This window comes from Bufo bufo, chromosome 5 (genome assembly GCF_905171765.1).
Source record: "Bufo bufo chromosome 5, aBufBuf1.1, whole genome shotgun sequence".
Lineage (NCBI taxonomy): Eukaryota > Metazoa > Chordata > Amphibia > Anura > Bufonidae > Bufo > Bufo bufo.
The window spans coordinates 285489505-285517107 of NC_053393.1; the positions used below are offsets into that span (position 1 = coordinate 285489505).

General features: G+C 44.8%; 1 protein-coding gene across 3 annotated transcripts in view; it reads left to right on the forward strand.

Moving 5' to 3' along the window:
* The window catches only part of MOCOS (molybdenum cofactor sulfurase), a 1795153-nt gene that overhangs the window by 861053 nt on the left and 906497 nt on the right, over nucleotides 1-27603 (forward strand). For all 3 annotated transcript variants that reach the window (XM_040432351.1, XM_040432352.1, XM_040432353.1), the window contains exon 5: nucleotides 17799-17875. In XM_040432351.1, the coding sequence (XP_040288285.1) occupies nucleotides 17799-17875 (77 nt within the window). The remainder of the gene's footprint in view (nucleotides 1-17798; nucleotides 17876-27603) is intronic.

Sequence of the window (27603 nt, forward strand, 5' to 3'; positions counted from 1 at the left end):
AATAAATGGATCCCAGATTGGGGACCATACAGGGATTAAACTGATGGGAATAGTACTACAGAGAATACCACTCACGAGTGTGACAGTAAATTGCACGGCGCAGACACAGTGACCGCGGCGTGGATTCAAACAAAGGGGAGGGAGCCAGCATTTTTTTAACCAGCTCCCCATTCGAAAAATCTATTTAATAAATGGATCCCAGATTGGGGACCATACAGGGATTAAACTGATGAGAATAGTACTACAGAAAATGCCACTCACGGGTGTGACAGTAAATTGCACGGCGCAGACGCAGTGACCGTGGCATGGATTCAAACAAAGGGGAGGGAGCCAGCGTTTTTTTAACCATCTCCCCGTTCGAAAAATCAATTTAATAAATGGACCCCAGATTGGGGACGTAACAGGGATTAAACTGATGAGAAGAGAACTACAGAAAATACGGGTGTGACAGTAAATTGCACGGCGCAGTGACCGTGGCGTGGATTCAAACAAAGGGGAGGGAGCCAGCGTTTTTTTAACCATCTCCGCGTTTGAAAAATCAATTTAATAAATTGATCTCAGATTGGGGACCATACAGGGATTAAACTGATGAGAATAGTACTACAGAAAATACGGGTGTGACAGTAAATTGCACGGTGCAGACGCAGTGACCGTGGCGTGGATTCAAAGAAAGGGGAGGGAGCCAGCGTTTTTTTAACCATCTCCGCGTTTGAAAAATCAATTTAATAAATTGATCTCAGATTGGGGACCATACAGGGATTAAACTGATGAGAATAGTACTACAGAAAATACGGGTGTGACAGTAAATTGCACGGTGCAGACGCAGTGACCGTGGCGTGGATTCAAAGAAAGGGGAGGGAGCCAGCGTTTTTTTAACCATCTCCCCATTCGAAAAATCTATTCAATTCACCTTTCGGGGACCCTTGGTGTTGTACGTGGCTTGGTGGAGGAAGAAACCTTTAATGACATCAACGGGACATGGCTAGCTTGGTATCCAACCTTGTGCAAATGGGAAGTTTGCGGTTGGGCAAATGGACTGTTTGCGGTTGTTTGGTCAACCTCCTCCCGTCCGCCCATAGGATATAATCGTCCTATGGGTGGATCTCTATTTCTGAACGCACGTTTTAAAACGTCCGTTCAGAAACTGCAACTGCACGCTAATCGTGCAGCTGCTGATCGGGTTGCCCGCTGTCAGTGACAGCAGGGCAACCCAGAGAGAAGGCAGGGACAGTGCCCAGGTGTCCCTGCCTTCTGGATTGCTGCATACACAGCGCTCACCGAGCGCTGTGTATGCAGAGCAGGAAGCGCTATGCGCTTCCTGTTCCGGCCCGGCGGTCATGTGACCGCCGTGACGGGAGAGTGCAGGAGCTGTGTGAGGTCTTTCACAGACCTCGATCAGCCCTGCACTGAGGCTGTACAGTGCAGTATTATGCTGTACAGCCTCTCTGGGGGGTGCATTTCTTCTGTAACTGGGGCTACTATGTCAGCCCCAGTTACAGGAGAAATCAACAGTGAAAAAAAAATGAAAAAGTGAAGCAAATGTCCCCCAGAGGTCTTGTATGACCTTATGGGGGACGAAAAGTGTAACCCTAAAAAAAATAAAAAATAAAGGGTTGAAAAAATAAAATAAAAAAAAGTTTCACATGTAAAAAAAAAAAGTCCCCAAGTAAGGAATAAAAAAAAAATGTTAAAAATAGAAAAAACAAAATAAAATAGACATATTTGGTATTGCCGCATCCGTAAAAACCAGCTCTATAAAAATATCACATGACCTAACCCCTCGGGTGAACACCGTAAAAAAAAAAAAAACTGTGTCAAAACAAGCAATTTTTGTCACCTTACATCACAAAAGGTGCAACACCAAGTGATCAAAAACGCGTATGTCCCACAAAATGGTACCAATAAAACCGTCACCTCATCCCGCAAAAAATGAGGCCCTACATAAGAAAATCTCTCAAAAAACAAAAAAAACTATAGCTCTTAGAACATGGAGACACTAAAACATCATTTTTTTGTTTCAAAAATGCTACTATTGTGTAAAACTTTAATAAATGAGAAAAAGTATACATATTAGGTATCGCCACGTCCATAACAATCTGCTCTATAAAAATGTCACTTGACTGAACCCCTCAGGTGAACGCTGTAAAAATAAATAAATAGAAACTGTGCTAAAACAACCAATTTTTTGGTCACCTTGCCCCATAAAGTGTTATAATGAATGATCAAAAAATCATATGTACCCAAAAATAGTACTAATAAAACTGGCACCTTATCCCCTAGTTTCCAAAATGGGGTCACTTCTTGGGAGTTTCTACTGTAAGGGTGCATCAGGGGGCTTCAAATGGGACATGGCATCTAAAAACCATGTGGAGTTCCTTTTCTTCTGCGCCCTGCCGTGTGCCCATACAGCAGTTTATGACCACATGTGGGGTGTTTCTGTAAACTGCAGAATCTGGGTAATAAATATTGAGTTTTGTTTGGCTGTTAACCATCGATGTGTTAAAGAAAAAATTTGATTAAAATGGAAAATCTGCCAAAAAGTGAAATTTTAAAATTTGATCTCCATTTTCCTTTAATTCTTGTGGAACGCCTAAAGGGTTAACAAAGTTTGTAAAATCGGTTTTGAATACCTTGAGGGGTGTAGTTTCTACAACGGGGTCATTTATGGGGGTATCCACTATGTAGGCCCCACAAAGTGACTTCAGACCTGAACTGGTCCTTAAAAAGTGGGTTTTGGCAATTTTCTTAAAAATTTGAAGAATTGCTTCTAAACTTCTAAGCCTTCGTACGTCCTAAAAAAATAAAATGACATTTCCAAAATGATGCCAACATAAAGTAGACATATGGGGAATGTTAAGTAATAAATATTTTATGAGGTATCACTTTCTGTTTTAAAAGCAGAGAAATTGAAATTTAGAAAATTGCAAATTTTTCAAATTTTTGGGTAAATTTGGGATTTTTTCATAAATAAAGGTGAAATATTTTGACTCAAATTTATGATTAGAATGAAGTACAATGTGTCACGAGAAAACAATCTCTGAATGACTTGGATAAATAAAGGCGTTCCAAAGTTAATACCACATAAAGTGAGATATGTCAGTTTTGCAAAATTAGGCCTGGTCAGGAAGGGGGCAAATGGCCCAGATGGCAAGTGGTTAAGGACTAGTATAGGTATGCTATCGATATGTGTGATACACAGAGGGGTGTGATATACTTATAATATAATTTTATAATGAGTCAAAAACATAGATCTATATAGGGATTACCTGGAAGTCCGGGGCCTAGGGGCTTACTAGGCCATGTTTATATAGGGTAGGGTTCCAGATGGGGTTGCTCTTATCAGGGCGGGTGGTCTGTGGTTAGGCTATCAGGGCCAGAATAGCAACCCCCTGTAGGGCAATATCAGGGACAGTTCTTTGCCCACCCTGTCCTTCAATACCACATCATCATCTAGCCCAGGGATAGATGTTTTTTGCTTTCCCTCCGGATTCATGGATGTGCACTGGAACCCCCCGGATTGTGGTAGGACATATGGTTTCTGATTTGGTGCCGCCGAGCACCTGATTTAGTGCCGCCGAGCACTTGTTATTGCCTACCACATCTATGCTTTTTGCTTAACTTTAATAATTTAATTTATTTTCATTTTGAGGGATATCTTTTCCATTCACACGTCCGCAAAATGGGTCCGCGGAACAGGTGCAGACCCATTCATTTTCAATGGGGCCGGAATGTGCTGTCCGTATCCGCATTTGCGGATCCACATCCACATTTGCGGATCCGCACTTCCACATCTGTGCTTCCGTTTCCACAAAAAAATAGAACATGTCCTATTCTTGTCCGCAATTGCAGACAAGATTAGGCAATTTCTATTATAGTGCAGGTGATGTGCGGTCCACAAACTGCGGAATGCACATTGCCGGTGTCCGTGTTTTGCGGATCCGCAAAACACTTAGGGACGTGTGAATGGACCCTCATAGTAAAATTATTAAAGGTTACGTTTTATCTTTATGTATATTCTAATGGATTTCCTTCCTTGTACAATGTTATAATATACTTTCTATTGAAAAAAATAATGAATGGAGATTGCAAATTCGAATAATACATGTGTTATGTCACTGTCCATGTTGTGGGACTATTTGTGCACTTCTAGTAATTATTTCTTGGCTGCAAATATGAGCTGAAGGTTTTTCAGGTACGCCTGCCATTAAAATAAATGGGACCCGCCGCAAACTTGTGGTTCGCGAACATTTAATCGCGTTCGCCCGATCGTGTTTGCGAACCATCCCGGCAGATGTTCGTCCATCACTAGTGCACACCCCTCAGCACCCCCTGTGCTGGAGCGGAAATGTGAGTAAGTGAATGAACTAAGTGGGGGTGCTCCCTGGTGTAGCGTTCAGTACAGTAACTGGTCTCAAAATGCCATGGGATAAATTGGCACTGCTGCTGTGTGAAGTTTGGTAATCATCATAATCCAGTTTATATATAAGGCTGAGTTCACATCAGCGTTCAGCCTTTCCAATAACGGAGTAGGAGAACGGAAAGGCTGAACGCTGATGTGAACTCAACCTAAATTGTGGTGGATATCATTATATAAATTGAAAGATATCTCTTACCCCTCCAGGGCTCATCGCTTGTTTAACCGCCTCCGGACCGCCTAACGCAGGATCGCGTTCCGGAGGCAGCAGCTCTGCGCAGAGTCACGCATATACGCGTCATCTCGTGAGACGCAATATTTCGCTCAAAGCCGGCCCGCGCATGCGCATCGCGGGCCGGCAAAAGTTTAAGGAGTATTTCGTTAGCAACCTGCCAGCCAATGATCGTTGCTGGCAGGTTGCTGATTTTTAAAAAATCGAATCAGAAGCCATCTAACACCTTATATTTATAAATATAAGGTGTTAAATGGCTTATCTGCTCCTCTGCTGGTCCTTTTGGTCGGTTGGTTCCAGCAGAGGAGCAGACATCTCCGTGGCCCCATCCGCCAGTGTAGTGAGCCGCCTATACGAGCGACATTTCCCCAGTGTCGTTGCTGGTACCTCAACCCAACCGTCACCCCGAAAAAGATGTTGTGTCTGTAGCAGGAGTGGAATAAGGCGTGACACCCGCTATTTCTGTCCTGACTGCCCTGACCACCCTGCCCTATGCTTTGGAGAGTGTTTCCGGAAGTACCACACACAACTGAAAGTGAAAAATGTCATTTTTTTGCAAAAAAATCATTACATTTCGATTAATAACAAAAAAAGTAAAAATGGCAGCAGCAATGAAATACCACCAAATGAAAGCTCTATTAGTGAGAAGAAGAGGAGGTAAAATTCATTTGGATGGTAAGTTGCATGACCGAGCAATAAACAGTGAAAGTAGTGTAGTGCAGAAGTGTAAAAAGTGGCCTGGTCATTAAGGGTGTTTAAGCTAAGGGGGCTGAAGTGGTTAAAATTATTCACAGTAGGTGAACAGGATGTCTGTAATCCACTTGTTGAGTTATCTTGTAGCGATGTTTAGATAACGCAGGTTCTCGTTGCAGGACCTGTGTGGCGTCACACGTGGTCCGCAATGCCCCTCAAGACGTATCACCTGACTGTCATGTGACTACAGGGGGCGTGTCCATGGTTCCGTATTCAACAGCAGGTATTTGTTATGAGGGTGTCAAGAGCCACGTATGACTCCGTTATACCCGGGGTCAGGAAGTCGCAGCGGGTGGCTGCGCGCTCTATGTCTAAAGATCGCGCTGTTACTTAATGGTAGCTTTCTGTGTTTGCCTTGCAATCCTTTTTGTCTCACTCAGGGATCTGTAGCTTCTTCTCCTCAGCTGTTTCTTGTCCGGCACTCCCAACCTCTTTATATTCCCCTCTCCCACTTCTCTGGTTGTCAGATATAGAGCTTCCTGCATGGACTTCTATACTGACCCACTGGAGCTGTGTAGCTGTTATTCCTAATCTCGTACCAGAGCATTACCCTCCGGATACCTGTTGGTCTTTTGTTGTCCGCTGTTGTCGCCCACCTGGGATTATGTGTTTAGTCAGTATTGTCTGTCCTCTCCCTGGTGTTTCCCTTTAGTGTTAGTGGTGCGGACTAGTGTTCCCACTTCCCTATTCACTACTTAGGGCTCATCTTAAGGAAAGCCAGCGTGATCGGCGTACGAGTTAAAAACCCGTCTAGGGACGTCAGGGCAGTCAGATGCCAGTCTCTAGGCGAGTTAGGGGTCACCCTTGGACAGGGCCTTCCCTTTTCCCTCCCTTTGCGACACGTATGTGATCGGCACGCCGGTCGTGATAGTATTACAGCTGAAAAAAATGCCTTGCACTCTTTTGTTGTAGGTAATCTCGGATTATCCTTGTAACCGCTATTCTTTTAATCCTCACTGTTCAGTGTCAGACGCGTTTTAGGGGTTAAAAATACTCCTTCCTCAATTTGAAACAAGCATTTATCCCATGGCATTTTGAACCAGTTACTGTATTGCATGCTACCTGGAGGTCTCATTCTTGTTTTATTTGGCACGACAAGACTGGTCACTTAGACGTGGAAAATTTATGTTAGCGCTATTAGGATGACATGGCATTTAATGAATGAACATTGATACTATCCATTTCACTGCTCATACAGTCCTGATCAAAAGTTTAAGACCACTTGAAAAATGGCAAAAAATCATATTTAGCAAGGCTGGATCTTAACAAGGTTCCAAGTAGAGCTTCAACATGCAACAAGAAGAAATGGGAGTGAGACAAAACATTTTTTGAGCATTCAATTTAATGAAAACAACGAATAAACTGAAACAGGCTGTTTTTCAGCTGATCAAAAGTTTAGGACCACACCTCAAAAAAAAAAACTAAACCCCCTGTAAGGGGTTACACTCTCAGGTAGGGCGGCGATGACAGGTTCTCTTGCAGACCACAGGGTTAAAGTCCAAATGTTGCTTTATTTATCACACTCCGGCAATACAGGCAACCCCAGTTATAATTCACTGGGTAAGGTTAAGGTCCAACACCAAGAAACATAAACCAAACTAAAATAAACACCTGCCCGTCTGGGCTCTGGCTAATACAGTGAAGTTCCTAACTCACCGTTCACACAGAGAATTCGGCTTCTGTAGCCAGCAGGGCAGCCAGCTTCCCAGACTTTCTCCAGGCATTACTCTCCCCAGACTGACAGCCTGGACTGTGCTTTATTTCCCCTCGATGATCCCAGCTGGCTTCAGCTGGGATCCCTCAGGCTAAGGGAAAACCTATCCCGGAATGGGGTGGACTGGGGAGGTCCCTCTACCAATCCTACCTTCTCCCAGTCCAATAAAATCCAGCCAATAAACTTAACAAAACTGTCTCAGCAACCTACACATTGCTGAGACCATTTTAACTTTCTGGATTTTATTTACCTCACCCAGTTGAGGAAGCTGGGTGGGATATACACCCCTTCCAGGACTTTACCATACACTTTTCTGTTCACCTTACCACATATCCCCCCCCCCCCCCCCCTCTTCTCCAGACCGGAGGTCTGGATATTTTTAGCCAACAAGCAGTGTATCCTGGACAAAATATCTGCGTTCCCCTGTAATTTCCCCGGCCTATGTTCAACCTTGAAATTAAAATTTTGCAGGGAGAGAAACCACCTGGTCACTCTTGCATTTTTCTCCCTGTTTGGTTTCATCCAAGTTAAAGGAGCGTGATCTGTTACTATCAGAAATTTCCTACTCGGCAGGTAATACCTGTATTTAAGTGACTCCAGAGCCCATTTAATGGCTAGACACTCTCGTTCCACTATGACATAATTCTTCTCTGCTGGGGTCAACTTCCTACTTAGGTACATCACTGGGTGCTCTTCCCCATTTATCTGCTGTGACAGGACCGCTCCCAAGCCTGTCTCAGATGCATCAGTCTGGACCAGAAACTCTTTTCTGAAATCTGAGGAAATGAGCACCGGCTGTTGACAGAGAGCGGACTTTAGGCTTTGAAAGGCCTTTACTGCCTCTGGGGTCCACTTCACCATTACTGACTTAGGGCCTTTAGTTAAGTCAGTCAATGGTGCTGCCATCAAGACAAAATTCGGTATGAACCGGCGGTAGTACCCTGTTATGCCAAGGAGGGCCCTGACTTGTTTGTTGTTAAGGGCCTAGGCCAGTCTTGTATTGCCTCTACTTTATTGATCTGGGGTTTAACCAGCCCTTTACCAATAATGTAGCCAAGATATTTTGCTTCCTCTAGACCCACTGCACACTTCTCAGGGTTTATGGTTAGGCCAGCATCACTAATGGAGTCTATAACGGCCTGTACCTTCCAGAGGTGACTTCTCCAATCAGATGAAAAAATGACCACATCATCAAGGTAAGCGGCAGCGTAGTCACGATGTGGCTTCAAGATCAGGTCCATCAACCTCTGAAATGTAGCAGGGGCTCCATGTAACCCGAACGGCATCACTGTGTACTGGAACAGCCCCTCTGGAGTGGAGAATGCCCTATTTTCTTTTGCATCATCTGATAATGGTATCTGCCAATACCCTTTTGTAAGGTCAAGGGTCGTGATGTACCTTGCTTTCCCAAGCCTCTCAATTAGTTCATCTACTCTGGGCATGGGGTACGCATCGAATTTTGATACCTCATTTAGCTTCCGGAAATCATTACAAAATCTCCAAGTCCCATTAGGCTTCGGGATTAAGAAAATAGGGCTTGACCACTCACTGGTAGATTCCTCAATGACCCCTAACTCAAGCATGCGCCTGACCTCAGAGGATTCCGCTTTTCTGCGTGCTTCTGGTATCCTGTAGGGCTTTAGATTCACCTTACTGTGGGGCTCAGTTCTCACGGAATGTTCTATCAGGTGGGTACGGCCTGGTAGGTCAGAAAACGTTCTTCTATTTTTCTGTAGAAACTCATTTACTTCTTGTTTCTGGGGTACTGACAATGCCTCACAAATTTTTACCGGAGGAATTGGTGGTGACACCTCCTTACTCATGGTCTGTGCGGCCACCAATGACTCCCGATCTTTCCATGGCTTGATCAGATTTACGTGGTAAATCTGGTAGGGTCTTCTCCTTCCTGGTTGGTGCACCTTATAGTTCACCTCGCCCACTTTTTCCACAACCTCGTAGGGACCCTGCCACTTTGCCAGAAACTTACTTTCTACTAGAATCAGGACCCTGTCCCCGGGATTAAAGTCCCTTACCTTGGCAGACCTGTTATAAAACCTGCTTTGAGCCTCCTGGGCTCTTTGCAGATGTTCTGTAACAATGGGCATCACTGTCTCTATCCTGTCTTGCATGTCAGCCACATGTTCAATGACACTCTTATAGGGAGTAGCCTCAGTCTCTCAGGTTTCTTTAGCTACATCGAGTAAACCCCTCGGTTGACGGCCATATAGTAACTCAAATGGTGAGAAGCCTGTAGAAGCCTGAGGCACCTCCCTAACAGAGAACATAAGGTATGGCAGGAGCCAGTCCAAGTCCTGACCATCCTTTTCTACCACTTTTTTTAACATCTGTTTCAGCGTCTTGTTAAACCTCTCGACCAGACCATCTGTCTGTGGGTGGTACACCGAGGTACGTATCTGGGTGATTTTAAACAACTTGCACAACTCTTTCATGACCTTCGACATAAAGGGGGTACCCTGGTCCGTGAGAATTTCTTTAGGGATCCCCGTGCGGTAGAACATGAAAAATAATTCCCGGGCAATATTTTTGGACGCCATGTTTCGCAAGGGTACCACTTCCGGGTATCGTGTGGCATAGTCCAACACAACCACGATATATTGGTGCCCCCTAGCTGACTTAACAATGGGACCCACCAAGTCCATGGCAATTCTTTCAAAAGGTACCTCAATGATGGGAAGAGGCACCAAGGGACTCCGGAAATGTGAGGTCGGGGCACTTATCTGGCAGGTTGGGCAGGACTCGCAGTATATTTTCACTTCCTTGTATACTCCAGGCCAGAAAAATCTTTGTAGTATCCTCTCCTGTGTTTTGCTAACACCCAAATGACCCCCAAGTACGTGGTTATGTGCGAGATCTAGTACCATACGTCTATAGGGTTTTGGCACCAGAAGCTGCTCCACAATTTCATTGTTGCATTTATTAACTCGATGAAGCAGGTTTCCATTCATGGCAAAATGCGAAAATTTGTGGTCAGCCTCTGGTACCTGTGGTACACCATCTATCATGGTAACATTTCCGTGAGCACTCATGAGAGTGGGGTCTCTCATTTGCTCTGTACCAACGTTACCCCGAGACACCCCTAAGTCCAACACATTTTCCCCAGTTGGGGAAGCTTCATCTTCACCAGCTAACACCTGCAATGGAAAAGTGTCATTATCAAGTATGTCACATAACCCCACATTTTCATCAGACATTTCAGTTACCATGACATCTTCATTTTGCACCTTATCGGCACCATTGTTTTCAATGGTCTCTTCCTTTAAACCATTGGATTCAATGGGCCCCTCATAGCAATGATTATTTAAAGGAGACGGCACAGATTCTGCAGGAATGTTTCTCTTCTCCCACAACTTCCAAAACAAGGGGAAGTCCCGGCCCAATATCATATCATGCATAAGTCTTTTTACGCCCCTGACTTCATAGGATACAGTCCCAGCCGGAGTCTCCAGCTTAACACAAGCCACCGGGTATGATTTTGCATCCCCATGGATGCACAGCACACTTACTCTTTTGTCGGGCACATAATTCCCAGCCACGAAGCTGGCATGCACTAAGGTGACCAGACTACCGGAGTCCAACAGAGCCCTGACAGAGTAGTCATTTATCACCAGGGCACACATCTGCGGCTCAGTTTCTAGTCCTGGGGAGGCCGCACACACTGGCACCGCATACAACGACTGTCTCCGGTTCCCGGCACACTCCATGGGCTCTGAGGTCAGAGGGCAATAGGCAGCAATGTGTCCCCACTCACGGCACCTCCAGCACTGGGTCGCCCCAGGTCTTCTAGGTGAGAAGACCTCTCTGGGTCTGGACTGCCCGGGAAACTCAGCCTTATCCCCACGCCCAACCTCTAGAGCCTTATTCCCTCCTCCACCCTTCCACACACCCCCAACAGCCGGAACGCTCTTACCCACAGATGACACAGGTCGGGCACTCCGGGGAGGTGTTGGTGTGGTAGGGACATCACAGAGGTAGTCCTCAGTCGCCAGGAACCTTTCCACCATGTTCACGAGCTGATCCGCAGTTTTGGGGTCTCCATGTCCGACCCACCGTTGTAGCTCCGCCGGGAGGGCTCTGAAGTAGTGAGCCACCACTACTTTCTCCATTATCTGTTCCGGTGTAGAAGACTCAGGTTCCAGCCACTTCCGTACAAGATGGAGGAGGTCAAACATCTGAGATCGGGCAGGCTTGTCCATGGTGTAGCTCCATGTGCCGCCGGTGTACGAACCGCCGGTGTAACGCCCAAACGAGCCAGGATCTCCATTTTTTATTTGACATAGTCCCAGACATCCTGCTCCCTGAGGTCATAGTAGGCCTTTTGTGGTTCGCCGGACAAAAAGGGCTCAAGGACCTCTGCCCACTCTGCTATTGGCAGCCTTTCTCTTTCCACCACCCTCTCAAATACGGTCAGGTAGGCCTCGATATCATCATCAAGTGTCAGTTTTTGCAAGGCCCGCTGCACAACCCTCCTCACATTCAAAGTCTCTGGGGGGCTTTCCCCCACTTGTGGGGCTGGCGTTACAGCAATCTCTCTTATTGCAGCAATATGCTCCATCAACAAACGATTAGTTTCCTGCTGCTGTGCCATGGCCTGTTGTTTCTGCGTATTAGCCTGTTGTTGGACACGTAAGGCCTCTTCGTGTCTCTTTTTATCCTCTGCATGCAACCTCTGCTGTTGCTCCATGGCCTGTTGTTGCCTTAGGTTTGCCTGAACCAGCTGCTTCATCATATCCTCCATGGGACTTGATGCACTTTGCATTGTATTTGCAGCTTTTACCCAGGACATTAAATCATCAACTGTCACGCCATTGCCCTTAGCAATCTGCTATTGCCTTTTTTCAGCAGGCCCGCTTGCCCACATCCGACACCAATTGTAAGGGGTTACACTCTCAGGTAGGGCGGCAATGACAGATTCTCTTGCAGACCACAGGGTTAAAGTCCAAATGTTGCTTTATTTATCAAACTCCGGCAATACAGGCAACCCCAGTTATAATTCACAGGGTAAGGTGAAGGTCCAACACCACAAAACATAAACCAAACTAAAATAAACACCTGCCCGTCTGGGCTCTGGCTAATACAGTGAAATTCCTAACTCACCTATTGAACACCGTTCACACAGAGAATTCGGCTTCTGTAGCCAGCAGGGCAGCCAGCTTCCCAGACTTTCTCCAGGCATTACTCTCCCCAGATTGACAGCCTGGACTGTGCTTTATTTCCCCTTGATGATCCCAGCTGGCTTCAGCTGGGATCCCTCAGGCTAGGGGAAAACCTGTCCCGGAATGGGGTGGACTGGGGAGGTCCCTCTACCAATCCTACCTTCTCCCAGTCCAATAAAATCCAGTCTATAAACTTAACAAAACTGTCTCAGCAACCTAGACATTGCTGAGACCATTTTAACCTTCTGGATTTTATTTACCTCACCCAGTTGAGGAAGCTGGGTGGGATATACACCCCTTCCAGGACTTTACCATACACTTTTCTGTTCACCTTACCACACCCCCCAAAACAGAAATCCAACTTCCAAACATGAACTCAGTAATGAGTAGCTCCGCCGTTATTGTTTATCACTTCAAAAATTTGTTTCGGCATGCTTGATGCAAGCGTCTCCATGAGGTGAGAGGGAACATTTCTCCAAGTGGTGAAGACGGCTGCACGAAGGCCATCTACTGTCTGGAACTGTTGTCCATTTTTGTAAACTTCCCTTGCCATCCATCCCCAAAGGTTCTCAATTGGATTTAGATCAGGGGAACATGCAGGATGGGCCAAAAGAGTGATGTTATTCTCCTGGAAGAAGTCCCTTGTCCTGCGGGCATTGTGTACTGTAGTGTTGTCCTGTTGAAAAACCCAGTCGTTACCACACAGACGAGGGCCCTCAGTCATGAGGAATGCTCTCTGCAACATCTGGACATAGCCAGCGGCCGTTTGACGTCCTTGCACTTCCTGAAGCTCCATTGTTCAACTAATAGAAAAAGCACCCCAGACCATTATGGCGCCCCCTCCACTGTGGCGCGTAGAAAACATCTCAAGTGGGATCTGCTTGTCATGCCAGTAACGTTGGAAACCATCAAGGTAAAAAATGTTCTCATCAGAGAATATAATTTTCTTCCACCTTTGAATGTCCCATGTTTGGTGCTTTCTTGCAAAGTGCAAACGAGCAGTTCTGTGGTGTTCAAGGAGACGAGGTCTTTGAAGAAGTTTTTTGTTTTTGAAGCCCTTCAGTCTCAGATGCGATCTGATGGTTATGGGACTGCAGTCAGCACCAGTAAGGGCCTTAATTTGGGTCGAGGATCGTCCAGTGTCTTGACGGACAGCCAATTGGATCCTCCGGCTCAGTGCTGATGAAATTTTTTTTGGTCTTCCACTTGACTTTTTTGTTCCATAACCCTCAGGATCATTTAAGAAATTCCAAATGTCTTACTGTGTCCCACCTCAGCAGCGATGGCGCGCTGTGAGAGACCCTGCTTATGCAGTTCAACAACCCGACCACGTTCAAAAAGGGAGAGTTTTTTTGCCTTTGCCATCACAACGTGTGACTACCTGACAGAAAATGACAATGAATCCACATCTTTGCACAGATTTGGCCTTTTTAAAGGCATGTGGTCCTTAAATTTTGATCAGCTGAAAAGCAGCCTGTTTCAGTTTAATCGTTATCTTCAATTAATTGAATGCTCAAAAAATGTTTTGTCTCACTCCTATTTCTTCTTGTTGCATGTTGAAGCTCTACTTGGAACCTTGTTAAGATCCAACAATGTAAAATATGATTTTTTGCCATTTTTCAAGTGGTCTTAAACTTTTGGTCAGGACTGTATGTTATATTATTGTATTGTTTATTCAGTTTTAATATTTTAACAATTAGTGTGCTATTTAATAAAATATTATTATTTCTATTATTATTTTTACCTTCATGTGTCGCCAAATATAGAGTGCTTCCCATTTAGCTTGCATATACACTGAGCAAAAATATAAACGCAACACTTTCGGTTTTGCTACCGTTTTGCATGAGCTGAACTCAAAGATCTGAAACATTTTCTACATACACAAAATACCCATTACTCTCCAATATTGTTGACAAATCTGTCTAAATCTGTGTTAGTGAGCACTTCTGCTTTGCCAAGATAATCCATCCCACCTCACAGGTGTGGCACATCAAGGTGCTGATAATACAGCATGAATATTGCACAGGTGTGCCTTAGACTGCCCACAATAAAAGCGCACTCTGAAATGTGCACAGTTTTGCCTTACTGGGGGGCGGGGGGAGTCAGAAAACCAGTCAGTATCTGGTGTTGTTACCATTTGCCTCACGCAGTGCAACACATCTCCATCGCATAGAGTTGATCAGGTTGTTGATTGTGGCCTGTGGAATGTTGGTCCACTCCTCTTTAATAGCTGTGCAAAGTTGCAGAATATTGGCAGGCAGTGATGTCCAGTTCGCAGTGTTCGCCGACGAACTCATGCGATCTGCCATCTTTATTCCCAAGCCCGGTGATGCAGAGGTAAGTCCTTACCTGTGCCTGCGCAGCGAGCCGCTCTGAAACACATGCGGTCACCGGGAGCAGGCAGTTCTGAGAACAGCCTTCATCGGGCCTGCTCCCGGTGACCGCATGTATTTCAGAGCGGCTCGTGGCGCAGGCACAGGTAAGGACTTACCTCTGCATCGCCGGGCTTGGGAATAAAGATGGCAGATCGCATGTGTTCGTCAGCGAACACTGCGAACTGGCCATCACTATTGGCAGGAACTGGAAAACGCTGTCGTATACGCCGATCCAGAGCATCCCAAACATGCTCAATGGGTGACATGTCCAGTGAGTATGCTGGCCATGCAAGAACTGGGATGTTTTCAGATTTCAGGAATTATGTACAGATCCTTGCAATGTGGGGCCATGCATTATCATGCTGCAGCATGAGGTGATGGACGTGGATGAATGGCACAACAATGGGCCTCAAGATCTCATCACAGTATCTCTGTGCATTCAAAATGCCATCAATAAAATGCACCTGTGATCATTGTCCATAACATATGCCTGCCCAGACCATAACCTCACCGCTGCCATGGGCCACTCGATCCACAACGTTGAAGTCAGCAAACCGCTCACCCAAACAACTCCACACACGCTGTCTGCCATCTGCCCTGAACAGTGAAATCCGGGACTTCTCCGTGAACAGAACGCCTCTCCAACGTGCCAGACACCATCGAATGTGAGCATTTGCCCACTCAAGTCAGTTACGTTGACGAACTGCAGTCAGGTCTAGAACCCGATGACGATGACGAGCATGCAGATTAGCTTCCCTGAGACGGTTTCTGAGATTTGTGCAAAAAGTCTTTGGTTATGCAAACTAATTGTTGCTGCAGCTGTCCAAGTGGCTGGTCTCAGACGATCATGGAGGTGAACATGCTGGATGTGGAGGTCCTGGGCTGGTGTGGTTACATGTGGTCTGCAGTTGTGAGGCCGGTTGGATGTACTGCCAAATTCTCTGAAGCACCTTTGGAGACAGCTTATGGTAGAGAAATGAACATTCATTGCATGGGCAGCAGCTCTGGTAGACATTCCTGCAGTCAGCATGCCAATTGCACGCTCCCTCAAATGTTGCGACTTCTGTGGCATTGTGCTGTGTGATCAAACTGCACATTTAAGAGTGTACTTTAATTGTGGGCAGTCTAAGGCACACCTGTGCAATATTCATGCTGTCTAATCAGCACCTTGATATGCCACACCTGTGAGGGGGATGGATTATCTCGGCAAAGGAGAAGTGCTCACTAACAGATTAAGACAGATTTGTGAACAATATTTGAGAGTAATGGCTCTTTTGTGTATTGTAGGGATTTTTTCTGGTAGACAGGGTAAGCGGACGCAGTACAGAGGCAAGAACACGGTAGTAAAGCAAAAGTTCAGTGTTTATTCACACAAAAGCAATAAAGCAAAAACAAAACTGTGCAGAGTCCTGGTGTTAATTCTATTTTACATTTGGTCCTAAGACCATTGGTTGCCTACTCTTGGCGTGCACTTATTTATTTTTTGTGTGTGGTCTTATTTGGTAAAAATTAACTTTTATTTACTTAAATTTAATAAATATTAACAACTAGTAACTAGCCTACTTAAATTCTAATTTTAAAACTATCACCAGTGGGCCTGAGGGTGCTGCATTAGCTATATTAGTCTGCTGACAGCCGTTTGGCAATGGCAGCTTTAACTGTTTTCAGATGGCTGTTTGCCTCATTGTATACTGTTAATTCACACCACACAAAGTCCACAGCACAAACGTGTCACCTGGCGGACTGTTTTGTCCATGGCAATCCACAGCTGTCCACAGCAGGCTTTAGGGCGCCTGATTTTGAGCGTGCGGCTCTCCAGCACGCTACCAACTGGTTGGAACCCAAGACCACGGTGCTTCACAGCTCCACTCTGAAATTGCAGGGTAATCCACACACAGCTGTGACTGCTGGCTGGGTTTTAATTCCCAGCCCAAAACCTGGCCTGGAACGTGGGGAACAGCCACCCACCCTGCTCTTTGGCTGCTCCCAATAAGAACCAGCCCGGATCGGCTTTACAGCCACACTAAGTAAAAAACACTGTCAGCCAGCCTAGCTGCTGCTGACACACTAAACTACCGGTTGCTATCTCACCGAGGCTAGGAACCTCGGTGACATGTACCTTCCGTCAATGATGGACCCCCTGCGCCTTCCGACAGTATGTAGAAAATGTTTCAGTTCTTTGAGTTCGACTCATGCAAAATGGGAGCAAAACCGAAAGTAGTGTTGCATTTATATTTTTGCGGAGTGTAATTTATTTTTTGGGTTGAATTTTTGCCCTAATTTTGGTCTTTGTACTAACCAATAGACCTGACAGAACAACATATGTGCAGGTTGGGGAACACCTGGGAAATAGTGATCATAAAGTAATAACCTTCCAATTGTCATTCAAAAAAGTTTTCTTCATCTTTCTTAGATATGATGTAAAATAATGGTTTTGGCTAGATGTGCACAATCAAGTTAAATCAGTTGTCTGAAAAATCATATTGTTTGTAGTTAAATACAGCTATTATTATGGACATTTTTGCATTTATACCACGGATCATTCTGCATACCCTGTGGAGCAGAAAAAGAATAAGACTGAGCATGTGTATCCACCTTGGCACATTTACTGAGGTGGATATAGTAAAGAATGTTCAAGAACAGCAGTGATAATATTTTTATGTTATTTCAGGCATATCTGGCGATATAAGCATTTTTTAAATATAAATACAACAAATGTTTATTGACCTCTAGGTCATCAATAAACAATATTCTTTGCTGAATTGTCTCATCGCAAAAAACTCCTTCAAGTTGTTCTCTGCTCAAAATACAGTATATAGCTTTTCCTTTCATTTCCTTAGCCACATGCCTTACTGAAATAAAATATTTCTTTTTATTCAACAGTAATGTGGAAAAGTGGTCCATATATTTGTTCTGATATAAACTGGAGTCCAAATAATATGATAGAGTCAGGAATGATTTTGCCTTCACACGGTGGCATCCGCTATCTACTGTACTTTCGATGTTTTGTTAGAATAAAAATAAAAAGTCTTTTTTTTTAAATCACATTTTCTAAATCTACTATATCATTTTGTGACTGTAATAAGAGTTTAAGGTTAAGAACAGCACTTGATTTACATGTATTATATTTTTTCAGGTTTGAAGATGGAACTGTTCCATTCTTGGATATAATCTCACTTAAGCATGGATTTGATACCTTACAGAAGCTTACTGGTAAAGTTGAGAAATTACTTTAACGTTAAACAGTCAAGCTATTCTAATTTACTAGTTTGAGTACTTGTATCTAACAGCTCTTCTATCACATAAGAAGCTACAGTAGTATAAAAGGCATATAATGGTTGGTGGACCAGATTAGAGGATTTAAACAAAGGCCCTAGAGCTTCTGTTTATGAATCAAACCTGTTATGCTACACAAACAAGATTTATCTTTTTTTAATTTTGTTTTACATTCTTAATGTTCTTTTAATATGTTTTACTTTTTATGGAGAACTAGACATATTTAGTTTTTAAACGGTTATCGGGGTTCTAGATATTGATGACCTACTGATGAACTGTTATATCACATAGGTGCAGGTATGACTAGAGATGAGCGAATCGAAGTTGACGAAGTGGAATTTGATCCGAATTTCAGGGAAAATTTGATTCACACCGAAGTCGAATTTCCTCATGCTTTGTGGTAACGAATCAAATTTTTCCTAAAATGGCTGCTGCACATGTTAGAATATGGAGCTAAGAACTCTGGAAATGAGGGATCACCCACAATACCAGCCAATCAGCAGCCAGCCAGCCCCTGTGATGTCACAGCCCTATAAATGGCCTCAGCCATCTTGGTTGCTGCCATTTTCCAGTGTACTTTGTGCAGGGAGAGACGGGACAGGCGCTAGGGACAGTGTTAGGAAAGACTTTATTCTGCAAAAAAAAAATATTTTAGAAGTTCAGGGAAAGATCATTCAAAGTGTAGGGAAAGGATAAGGAAGAATCATCTACACTATAGGCAGAGAGCAGGGTCCAATAGGGGAGTGTAAAGCCTGAGTAATAGGAGTGATTACTATTACACCTTGCTGCACTAATTGGTTATCCAAATTGCACTATAATGATAGCTCAGTAATTCCAGCAAACCTTTCTTGTTATTGTGGTGAAAGTGCTGTATGATACAACCAGTTTGGGGTGTATTAACCACCTCCGGACCGCCTAACGCAGGATCGCGTTCCGGAGGTGGCAGCCCTGCGCAGAGTCACGCATATATGCGTCATCTCGCGATGGCCGAGATTTCCTGTGAACGCGCGCACACAGGCGCGCGCGCTCACAGGAACGGAAGGTAAGAGAGTTGATCTCCAGCCTGCCAGCGGCGATCGTTCGCTGGCAGGCTGGAGATGTGTTTTTTTTAACCCCTAACAGGTATATTAGACGCTGTTTTGATAACAGCGTCTAATATACCTGCTACCTGGTCCTCTGGTGGTCCCCTTTGTTTGGATCGACCACCAGAGGACACAGGTAGCTCAGTAAAGTAGCACCAAGCACCACTACACTACACTACACCCCCCCCCCGTCACTTATTAACCCCTTATTAGCCCCTGATCACCCCATATAGACTCCCTGATCACCCCCCTGTCATTGATTACCCCCCTGTCATTGATCAACCCCCTGTAAAGCTCCATTCAGACGTCCGCATAATTTTTACGGATCCACTGATAGATGGATCGGATCCGCAAAACGCATCCGGACGTCTGAATGAAGCCTTACAGGGGCGTGATCAATGACTGTGGTGATCACCCCATATAGACTCCCTGATCACCCCCCTATCATTAATTACCCCCCTGTAAAGCTCCATTCAGATGTCCGCATGATTTTTACGGATGCACTGATAGATGGATCGGATCCGCAAAACGCATCCGGACGTCTGAATGAAGCCTTACAGGGGCATGATCAATGACTGTGGTGATCACCCCCCTGTCATTGATTACCCCCCTGTAAAGCTCCATTCAGATGTCCGCATGATTTTTACGGATGCACTGATAGATGGATCGGATCCGCAAAACGCATCCGGACGTCTGAATGAAGCCTTACAGGGGCATGATCAATGACTGTGGTGATCACCCCATATAGACTCCCTGATCACCCCCCTGTAAAGCTCCATTCAGATGTCCGCATGATTTTTACGGATGCACTGATAGATGGATCCGATCCGCAAAACGCATCCGGACGTCTGAATGAAGCCTTACAGGGGCATGATCAATGACTGTGGTGATCACCCCATATAGACTCCCTGATCACCCCCCTGTAAAGCTCCATTCAGATGTCCGCATGATTTTTACGGATGCACTGATAGATGGATCCGATCCGCAAAACGCATCCGGACGTCTGAATAAAGCCTTACAGGGGCATGATCAATGACTGTGGTGATCACCCCCCTGTCATTGATTACCCCCCTGTAAAGCTCCATTCAGATGTCCGCATGATTTTTACGGATGCACTGATAGATGGATCGGATCCGCAAAACGCATCCGGACGTCTGAATGAAGCCTTACAGGGGCATGATCAATGACTGTGGTGATCACCCCATATAGACTCCCTGATCACCCCCCCTGTAAAGCTCCATTCAGATGTCCGCATGATTTTTACGGATGCACTGATAGATGGATCCGATCCGCAAAACGCATCCGGACGTCTGAATGAAGCCTTACAGGGGCATGATCAATGACTGTGGTGATCACCCCATATAGACTCCCTGATCACCCCCCTGTCATTGATCACCCCCCCTGTCATTGATCACCCCCCCCTGTCATTGATCAACCCCCTGTCATTGATCACCACCCCTGTCATTGATCACCCCTCTGTAAGGCTCCATTCAGACATTTTTTTGGCCCAAGTTAGCGGAATTTTTTTTTTTTTTTCTTACAAAGTCTCATATTCCACTAACTTGTGTCAAAAAATAAAATCTCACATGAACTCACCATACCCCTCACGGAATCCAAATGCGTAAAATTTTTTAGACATTTATATTCCAGACTTCTTCTCACGCTTTAGGGCCCGTAGAATGCCAGGGCAGTATAAATACCCCACATGTGACCCCATTTCGGAAAGAAGACACCCCCAGGTATTCCGTGAGGGGCATATTGAGTCCATGAAAGATTGAAATTTTTGTCCCAAGTTAGCGGAACGGGAGACTTTGTGAGAAAAAAATTAAAAATATCAATTTCCGCTAACTTGTGCCAAAAAAAAAAAATTTCTATGAACTCGCCATGCCCCTCATTGAATACCTTGGGGTGTCTTATTTCCAAAATGGGGTCACATGTGGGGTATTTATACTGCCCTGGCATTCTAGGGGCCCCAAAGCGTGAGAAGAAGTCTGGTATCCAAATGTCTAAAAATGCCCTCCTAAAAGGAATTTGGGCACCTTTGCGCATCTAGGCTGCAAAAAAGTGTCACACATCTGGTATCGCCGTACTCAGGAGAAGTTGGGGAATGTGTTTTGGGGTGTCATTTTACATATACCCATGCTGGGTGAGAGAAATATCTTGGTCAAATGCCAACTTTGTATAAAAAAATGGGAAAAGTTGTCTTTTGCCAAGATATTTCTCTCACCCAGCAAGGGTATATGTAAAATTACACCCCAAAACACATTCCCCAACTTCTCCTGAATACGGCGATACCACATGTGTGACACTTTTTTGCAGCCTAGGTGGGCAAAGGGGCCTATATTCCAAAGAGCACCTTTAGGATTTCACAGGTCATTTACCTACTTACCACACATTAGGGCCCCTGGAAAATGCCAGGGCAGTATAACTACCCCACAAGTGACCCCATTTTGGAAAGAAGACACCCCAAGGTATTCCGTGAGGGGCATGGCGAGTTCCTAGAATTTTTTATTTTTTGTCACAAGTTAGTGGAAAATGATGATTTTTCATTTTTTTTTTTTTTCATACAAAGTCTCATATTCCACTAACTTGTGACAAAAAATAAAAACTTCCATGAACTCACTATGCCCATCAGCGAATACCTTGGGGTCTCTTCTTTCCAAAATGGGGTCACTTGTGGGGTAGTTATACTGCCCTGGCATTCTAGGGGCCCAAATGTGTGGTAAGGAGTTTGAAATCAAATTCAGTAAAAAATGACCTGTGAAATCCGAAAGGTGCTCTTTGGAATATGGGCCCCTTTGCCCACCTAGGCTGCAAAAAAGTGTCACACATCTGGTATAGCCGTACTCAGGAGAAGTTGGGGAATGTGTTTTGGGGTGTCATTTTACATATACCCATGCTGGGTGAGAGAAATATCTTGGCAAAAGACAACTTTTTCCCATTTTTTTATACAAAGTTGGCATTTGACCAAGATATTTATCTCACCCAGCATGGGTATATGTAAAATGACACCCCAAAACACATTCCCCACCTTCTCCTGAGTACGGCAATACCAGATGTGTGACACTTTTTTGCAGCCTAGGTGGGCAAAGGGGCCCATATTCCAAAGAGCACCTTTCGGATTTCACAGGTCATTTTTTACAGAATTTAATTTCAAACTCCTTACCACACATTTGGGCCCCTAGAATGCCAGGGCAGTATAACTACCCCACAAGTGACCCCATTTTAGAAAGAAGAGACCCCAAGGTATTCGCTGATGGGCATAGTGAGTTCATGGAAGTTTTTATTTTTTGTCACAAGTTAGTGGAATATGAGACTTTGTATGAAAAAAAAAAAAAAATCATCATTTTCCACTAACTTGTGACAAAAAATAAAAAATTCTAGGAACTTGCCATGCCCCTCACGGAATACCTTGGGGTGTCTTCTTTCCAAAATGGGGTCACTTGTGGGGTAGTTATACTGCCCTGGCATTCTAGGGGCCCAAATGTGTGGTAAGGAGTTTGAAATCAAATTCTGTAAAAAATGACCTGTGAAATCCGAAAGGTGCTCTTTGGAATATGGGCCCCTTTGCCCACCTAGGCTGCAAAAAAGTGTCACACATCTGGTATCTCCGTACTCAGGAGAAGGTGGGGAATGTGTTTTGGGGTGTCATTTTACATATACCCATGCTGGGTGAGAGAAATATCTTGGCAAAAGACAACTTTTCCCATTTTTTTATACAAAGTTGGCATTTGACCAAGATATTTATCTCACCCAGCATGGGTATATGTAAAAAGACACCCCAAAACACATTCCCCACCTTCTCCTGAGTACGGAGATACCAGATGTGTGACACTTTTTTGCAGCCTAGGTGGGCAAAGGGGCCCATATTCCAAAGAGCACCTTTCGGATTTCACAGGTCATTTTTTACAGAATTTGATTTCAAACTCCTTACCACACATTTGGGCCCCTAGAATGCCAGGGCAGTATAACTACCCCACAAGTGACCCCATTTTTGAAAGAAGAGACCCCAAGGTATTTCGTGATGGGCATAGTGAGTTCATAGAAGTTTTTATTTTTTGTCACAAGTTAGTGGAATATGAGACTTTGTAAGAAAAAAAAATAAAAAATCATCATTTTCCGCTAACTTGTGACAAAAATAAAAAGTTCTATGAACTCACTATGCCCATCAGCGAATACCTTAGGGTGTGTACTTTCCGAAATGGGGTCATTTGTGGGGTGTTTGTACTGTCTGGCCATTGTAGAACCTCAGGAAACATGACAGGTGCTCAGAAAGTCAGAGCTGCTTCAAAAAGCGGAAATTCACATTTTTGTACCATAGTTTGTAAACGCTATAACTTTTACCCAAACCATTTTTTTTTTACCCAAACATTTTTTTTTATCAAAGACATGTAGAACTATAAATTTAGAGCAAAATTTCTATATGGATCTCGTTTTTTTTGCAAAATTTTACAACTGAAAGTGAAAAATGTCATTTTTTTGCAAAAAAATCGTTAAATTTCGATTAATAACAAAAAAAAGTAAAAATGTCAGCAGCAATGAAATACCACCAAATGAAAGCTCTATTAGTGAGAAGAAAAGGAGGTAAAATTCATTTGGGTGGTAAGTTGCATGACCGAGCAATAAACGATGAAAGTAGTGTAGGTCAGAAGTGTAAAAAGTGGCCTGGTCTTTCAGGGTGTTTAAGCACTGGGGGCTGAAGTGATTAATAGGGAATCTAAGTACGTCTTATTAGCCATTCTGCGATGAACTTACATTGTTATATAGCCATTTTGGGGGTTTATTTATAGAATGTACAAGTGCGTCTTATTAGCCGTTCTGCGGTGAACTTAGATTGTTAGGCAGCCATTTTTGGGGTGTATTTATAGGAAATATAAGTACGTCTATTCGCCATTCTGTGGTGAAATTTTGTTGGGATACAGCATGTTTTGCGCAAATTGCCAGGTGAATACTGAGTTTCTTCGGTAGGGACTGACAAATCATCTATCAGCTGTTCTGTGGTGAATTGTTTTTTTAGATACAGCCTGTTTTGTGCAAATTGCCCAGTGAATGCTGAGTTTCTTCCTTAGGGACTGCCAAATCATCTATTAGCTGCTGTGTTGAAATGTTTTTGGGTTACAGCCTGTTTCGGGGTGTATTTATATGAAATCTAAGTGCTTCTATTAGCCGTTCTGTGGTGAACTTACATTGTTACAGAGTCATTTTTGGGGTGTATTAATTTTCTTTTAATTTCATTTATTCATTTATTTTACAGTATGTCAGACAGACAAGTGACAGTGGGCAAAATGTTTTTGGCGCAGGCAGAAGTAGCAGTAGAAGAAGGGGGTGTGGCAGCAGGAGTCGCAGCGACAGGCCTGTGCTCCCAGTGTCATCTAGCAGTCGTGTCTTGACCAGCTAATTAGTGGTGCTTGAATGGCTGACTCAGTCTTCGACTTCGTCGCAAGTGACATCAGATACCCCCAGCCAAGAGTCGGTGGGTTCCTCTGACATGACGCTTAGTTGGCATGGCCTGGGAGCACGCCCTGTGCCCCCACCTGTCCTAAACCTTCGTCTGTAATTTTCAGTTCCCTCAGAAGTATCCCGCAAGAAGTATTATATGCCGTAGGCTCGACTCCACTTTTCAGCGAGGACAAACTTCTAGAGGACAGTCAGGAGCTACTGCCCAGCCAAGATCTGGAGGAGAGATCCACTGCTTCCTCTAGTAGGCGGGCAAGTAGTAATGATGAGAGTTGCATGGGAGCTGGTGTTGGAAGCAGTCAGGCTCCTGGCCCTGAGACCGTCGGGAGTGACGTGTAGACAGTAGTGGATGATGATGTAGCAGATCACACTTGGGAGCAGGGTGAAGAAGGGGCTTCATCATCATCATCAGGAGAAGATTGTGGCAGCTAGCGCCAGCAGGGTGGTAGCATGGTCGTGAGTCATCAGGGTGGCAGCAGTGCGAGATCAGGAGCCAAATGTGCCCGGGTAGAGCGCGCACTTCACAGGAGCCTACCTGTCTGGAAGGGGTTCACGGAGGCAGCCGTAGAAGGCAGTCAGCGCAGAGGGTTGGGGGGAAGATGCCATACTCGGTGGTGTGTCAGTTTTTCATCAAGCCGCTGGAGGAGGTGAACATGTCCATTTTACAAATCTGTGGGAAGAAGCTGAAGTGTGGCCAGGGTGCCAATGTTGGCACCATGGCCCTGCGTCAACACATGCAACGTCACCATGAAGTGGCCTGGGAAATATGTGGTTCTAATGTAGTGGTACAGCCTTAGGCAGCAACCGCTGCATCACCCAGTGGCCAGCACCCCTTTTACTGTAATTAAGGCTCCACCACCTCAGCCGAAGGGAGCTGTCTTTCCTTCCCATCATATACTGGTCCTGATGCTCCTGCTCCTCCTCCTCCCCATCAGTCGTTTCATCAGCAATTGATCGACAACTCAAAATCGGAACCATGGTCACTGACAACGGGAAGAAATAGTGTCGGCACTGCATCAAGGAGGGCTGAGCCATGCACCCTGCGCCCTGCAAGGCACACGTGGTTAATCTGGCTGTAAAGCGGTTCCTGAAGTCTTCCAGCGATCTACAAGGCATCCTGAAAATAGCCAGGAAACTGCATGCACTTCAGCCACTCATACACTGCAAAGCACACTCTCCTTGAGCTGCAAAGGCAGAATGGCATTCCTCAACATCGGCAGATATGCAACGTTTCCACCCGTTGGAACTCCACCCTCCATATGTTGGACCAACTATATGAACATAGAAAGGCCATAAACAATTTCTTGATGTTTGCCATGGACAAGCTTTCCTGCCTGGCCAGTAGTGTGGCATAAGAGCGGGTGTTTAGTGCGGCAGGGGCCATAGTTCCCCCAAGGAGAACTCACCTTTCCACCCAAAATGTGGAGAGACTGACCTTTGTGACAATGATTCAGTCATGGATCAGACAGGATTTCCACAGACCAGTGCCTGATGCATCAGACTAGATTATCCATGGTGCCACACCCAAACTTTGTCAAAAGAGACCTGTTTCTTCTGGCTTCCTGCTTCTGCTACTATTCCACTGCTGCCACCTGCCTACTGCCACCCAACATCTTGTGCTGGTACTGGCTAGGCTTTTGCCCCCACCACCCCACTCAGTCCCTAGGACACTCTGTGGTATCCTAATGCTGCTGCCACCTCAACCTTCTGTGACTTGGCCACTGTGTTGACGACTCATGCGATTCCTCATGCGATTCCCACCCTTACCACTCTGTGACTGAGCCACTGTGTTGACTCCTCATGCTGTTGTCACCTCACCACTCGTTCATGGTGGCACTACTTGTTTCAGCATGTAACAGAACAGGTTCTGTGGAAATCTATGTGGAATCAGCTGACGACGATGTAAAAGGAGTGCGCTTCTTCTTGATGCTAACACTGACCTGTAAGGCTGAGTTCATACTTGAGTTATTTGGTCAGTTTTGGCCCCGTAACTGACCAAATAAGTCAAGTGTGAAGTGATTCTAACAGTAACACCTATCATCTGCGTGTCATACTGATTCACAGTACTGTTTCACTAGCTCCGTCTGTTGTGTTGTTTTCAGTGCCAACATGAGAACAGTTGATCAGTGGGGATGCTAGTTGAGGGATCCCTACAGATCTGATATTGATGACCTAGATATAAGTCATCATTAGAGATGAGCGAATTTCTCAAAAATTCGATTCGGACGGTTCGCCGAATTTCCCAAAAAGATTCAATTTAATCCAAATCCCCCAAAACAGCTATTTCCTGGCTGCTGAGAGGCTGCATAGTAGTGTAGAACATTGTGCATTGCAGAAACATGCAAAGAGAGTCCGTTGTGCTAGTGAAACAGTGCTGTGAGTCAGTATGACACACAGATGATAGGCGTCACTCTTAGAATCACTTCCCATTTCACTCATTCGGTCAGTTATGTGGCCAAAACTGACCAAATAACTGAAGTGTGAACTCAGCCTTACAGGTCAAAGTTAGTGTCAGGTATAAAGAAACGTAGTAACCCCCTGACAGAGTGGAGAGGGTGTCAGAAGTAAGTTTGTGTTGACATCACTGTGTATTTTGCCCTTCTTGTCATCCATCATAAGAATAACCCCAAAAATGGATCCTGTCTTTTAAGCTTCCCCCTTCACACGGTCAGCATTTGCTCAGTAATCCATCAGTATTGTGTTCATTTTAGGACATGGTCAGATATCATAGTTAAGTATCAAAATAATGCCAATGTGACACCTGACCCAGACACCTGACCCAGACACCTGACCCAGACACCTGACCCAGACAACTGACCCAGACACCTGACTCTCACACCTGACTCTCACACCTGACTCTCACACCTGACTCTCACATCTGACTCTCACATCTAACTCTCACATCTGACTCTGACATCTGAGTTGGACTTATGGTCTTCATAGGTCAGGGTCAACGTGAGAATGAGTTATAGATATACTATGTATTTGTATGCTAAATCACACAACCAAAGTACATCTATTGCTGAGCTTTTAGCTTTGTGCCTAAAATGCTGTAAGCTAACACATTACAGTGTTATATGAGTGCATAGCTGATAGCTCAGTGGTAAAGCAATTGCCTCATACCCA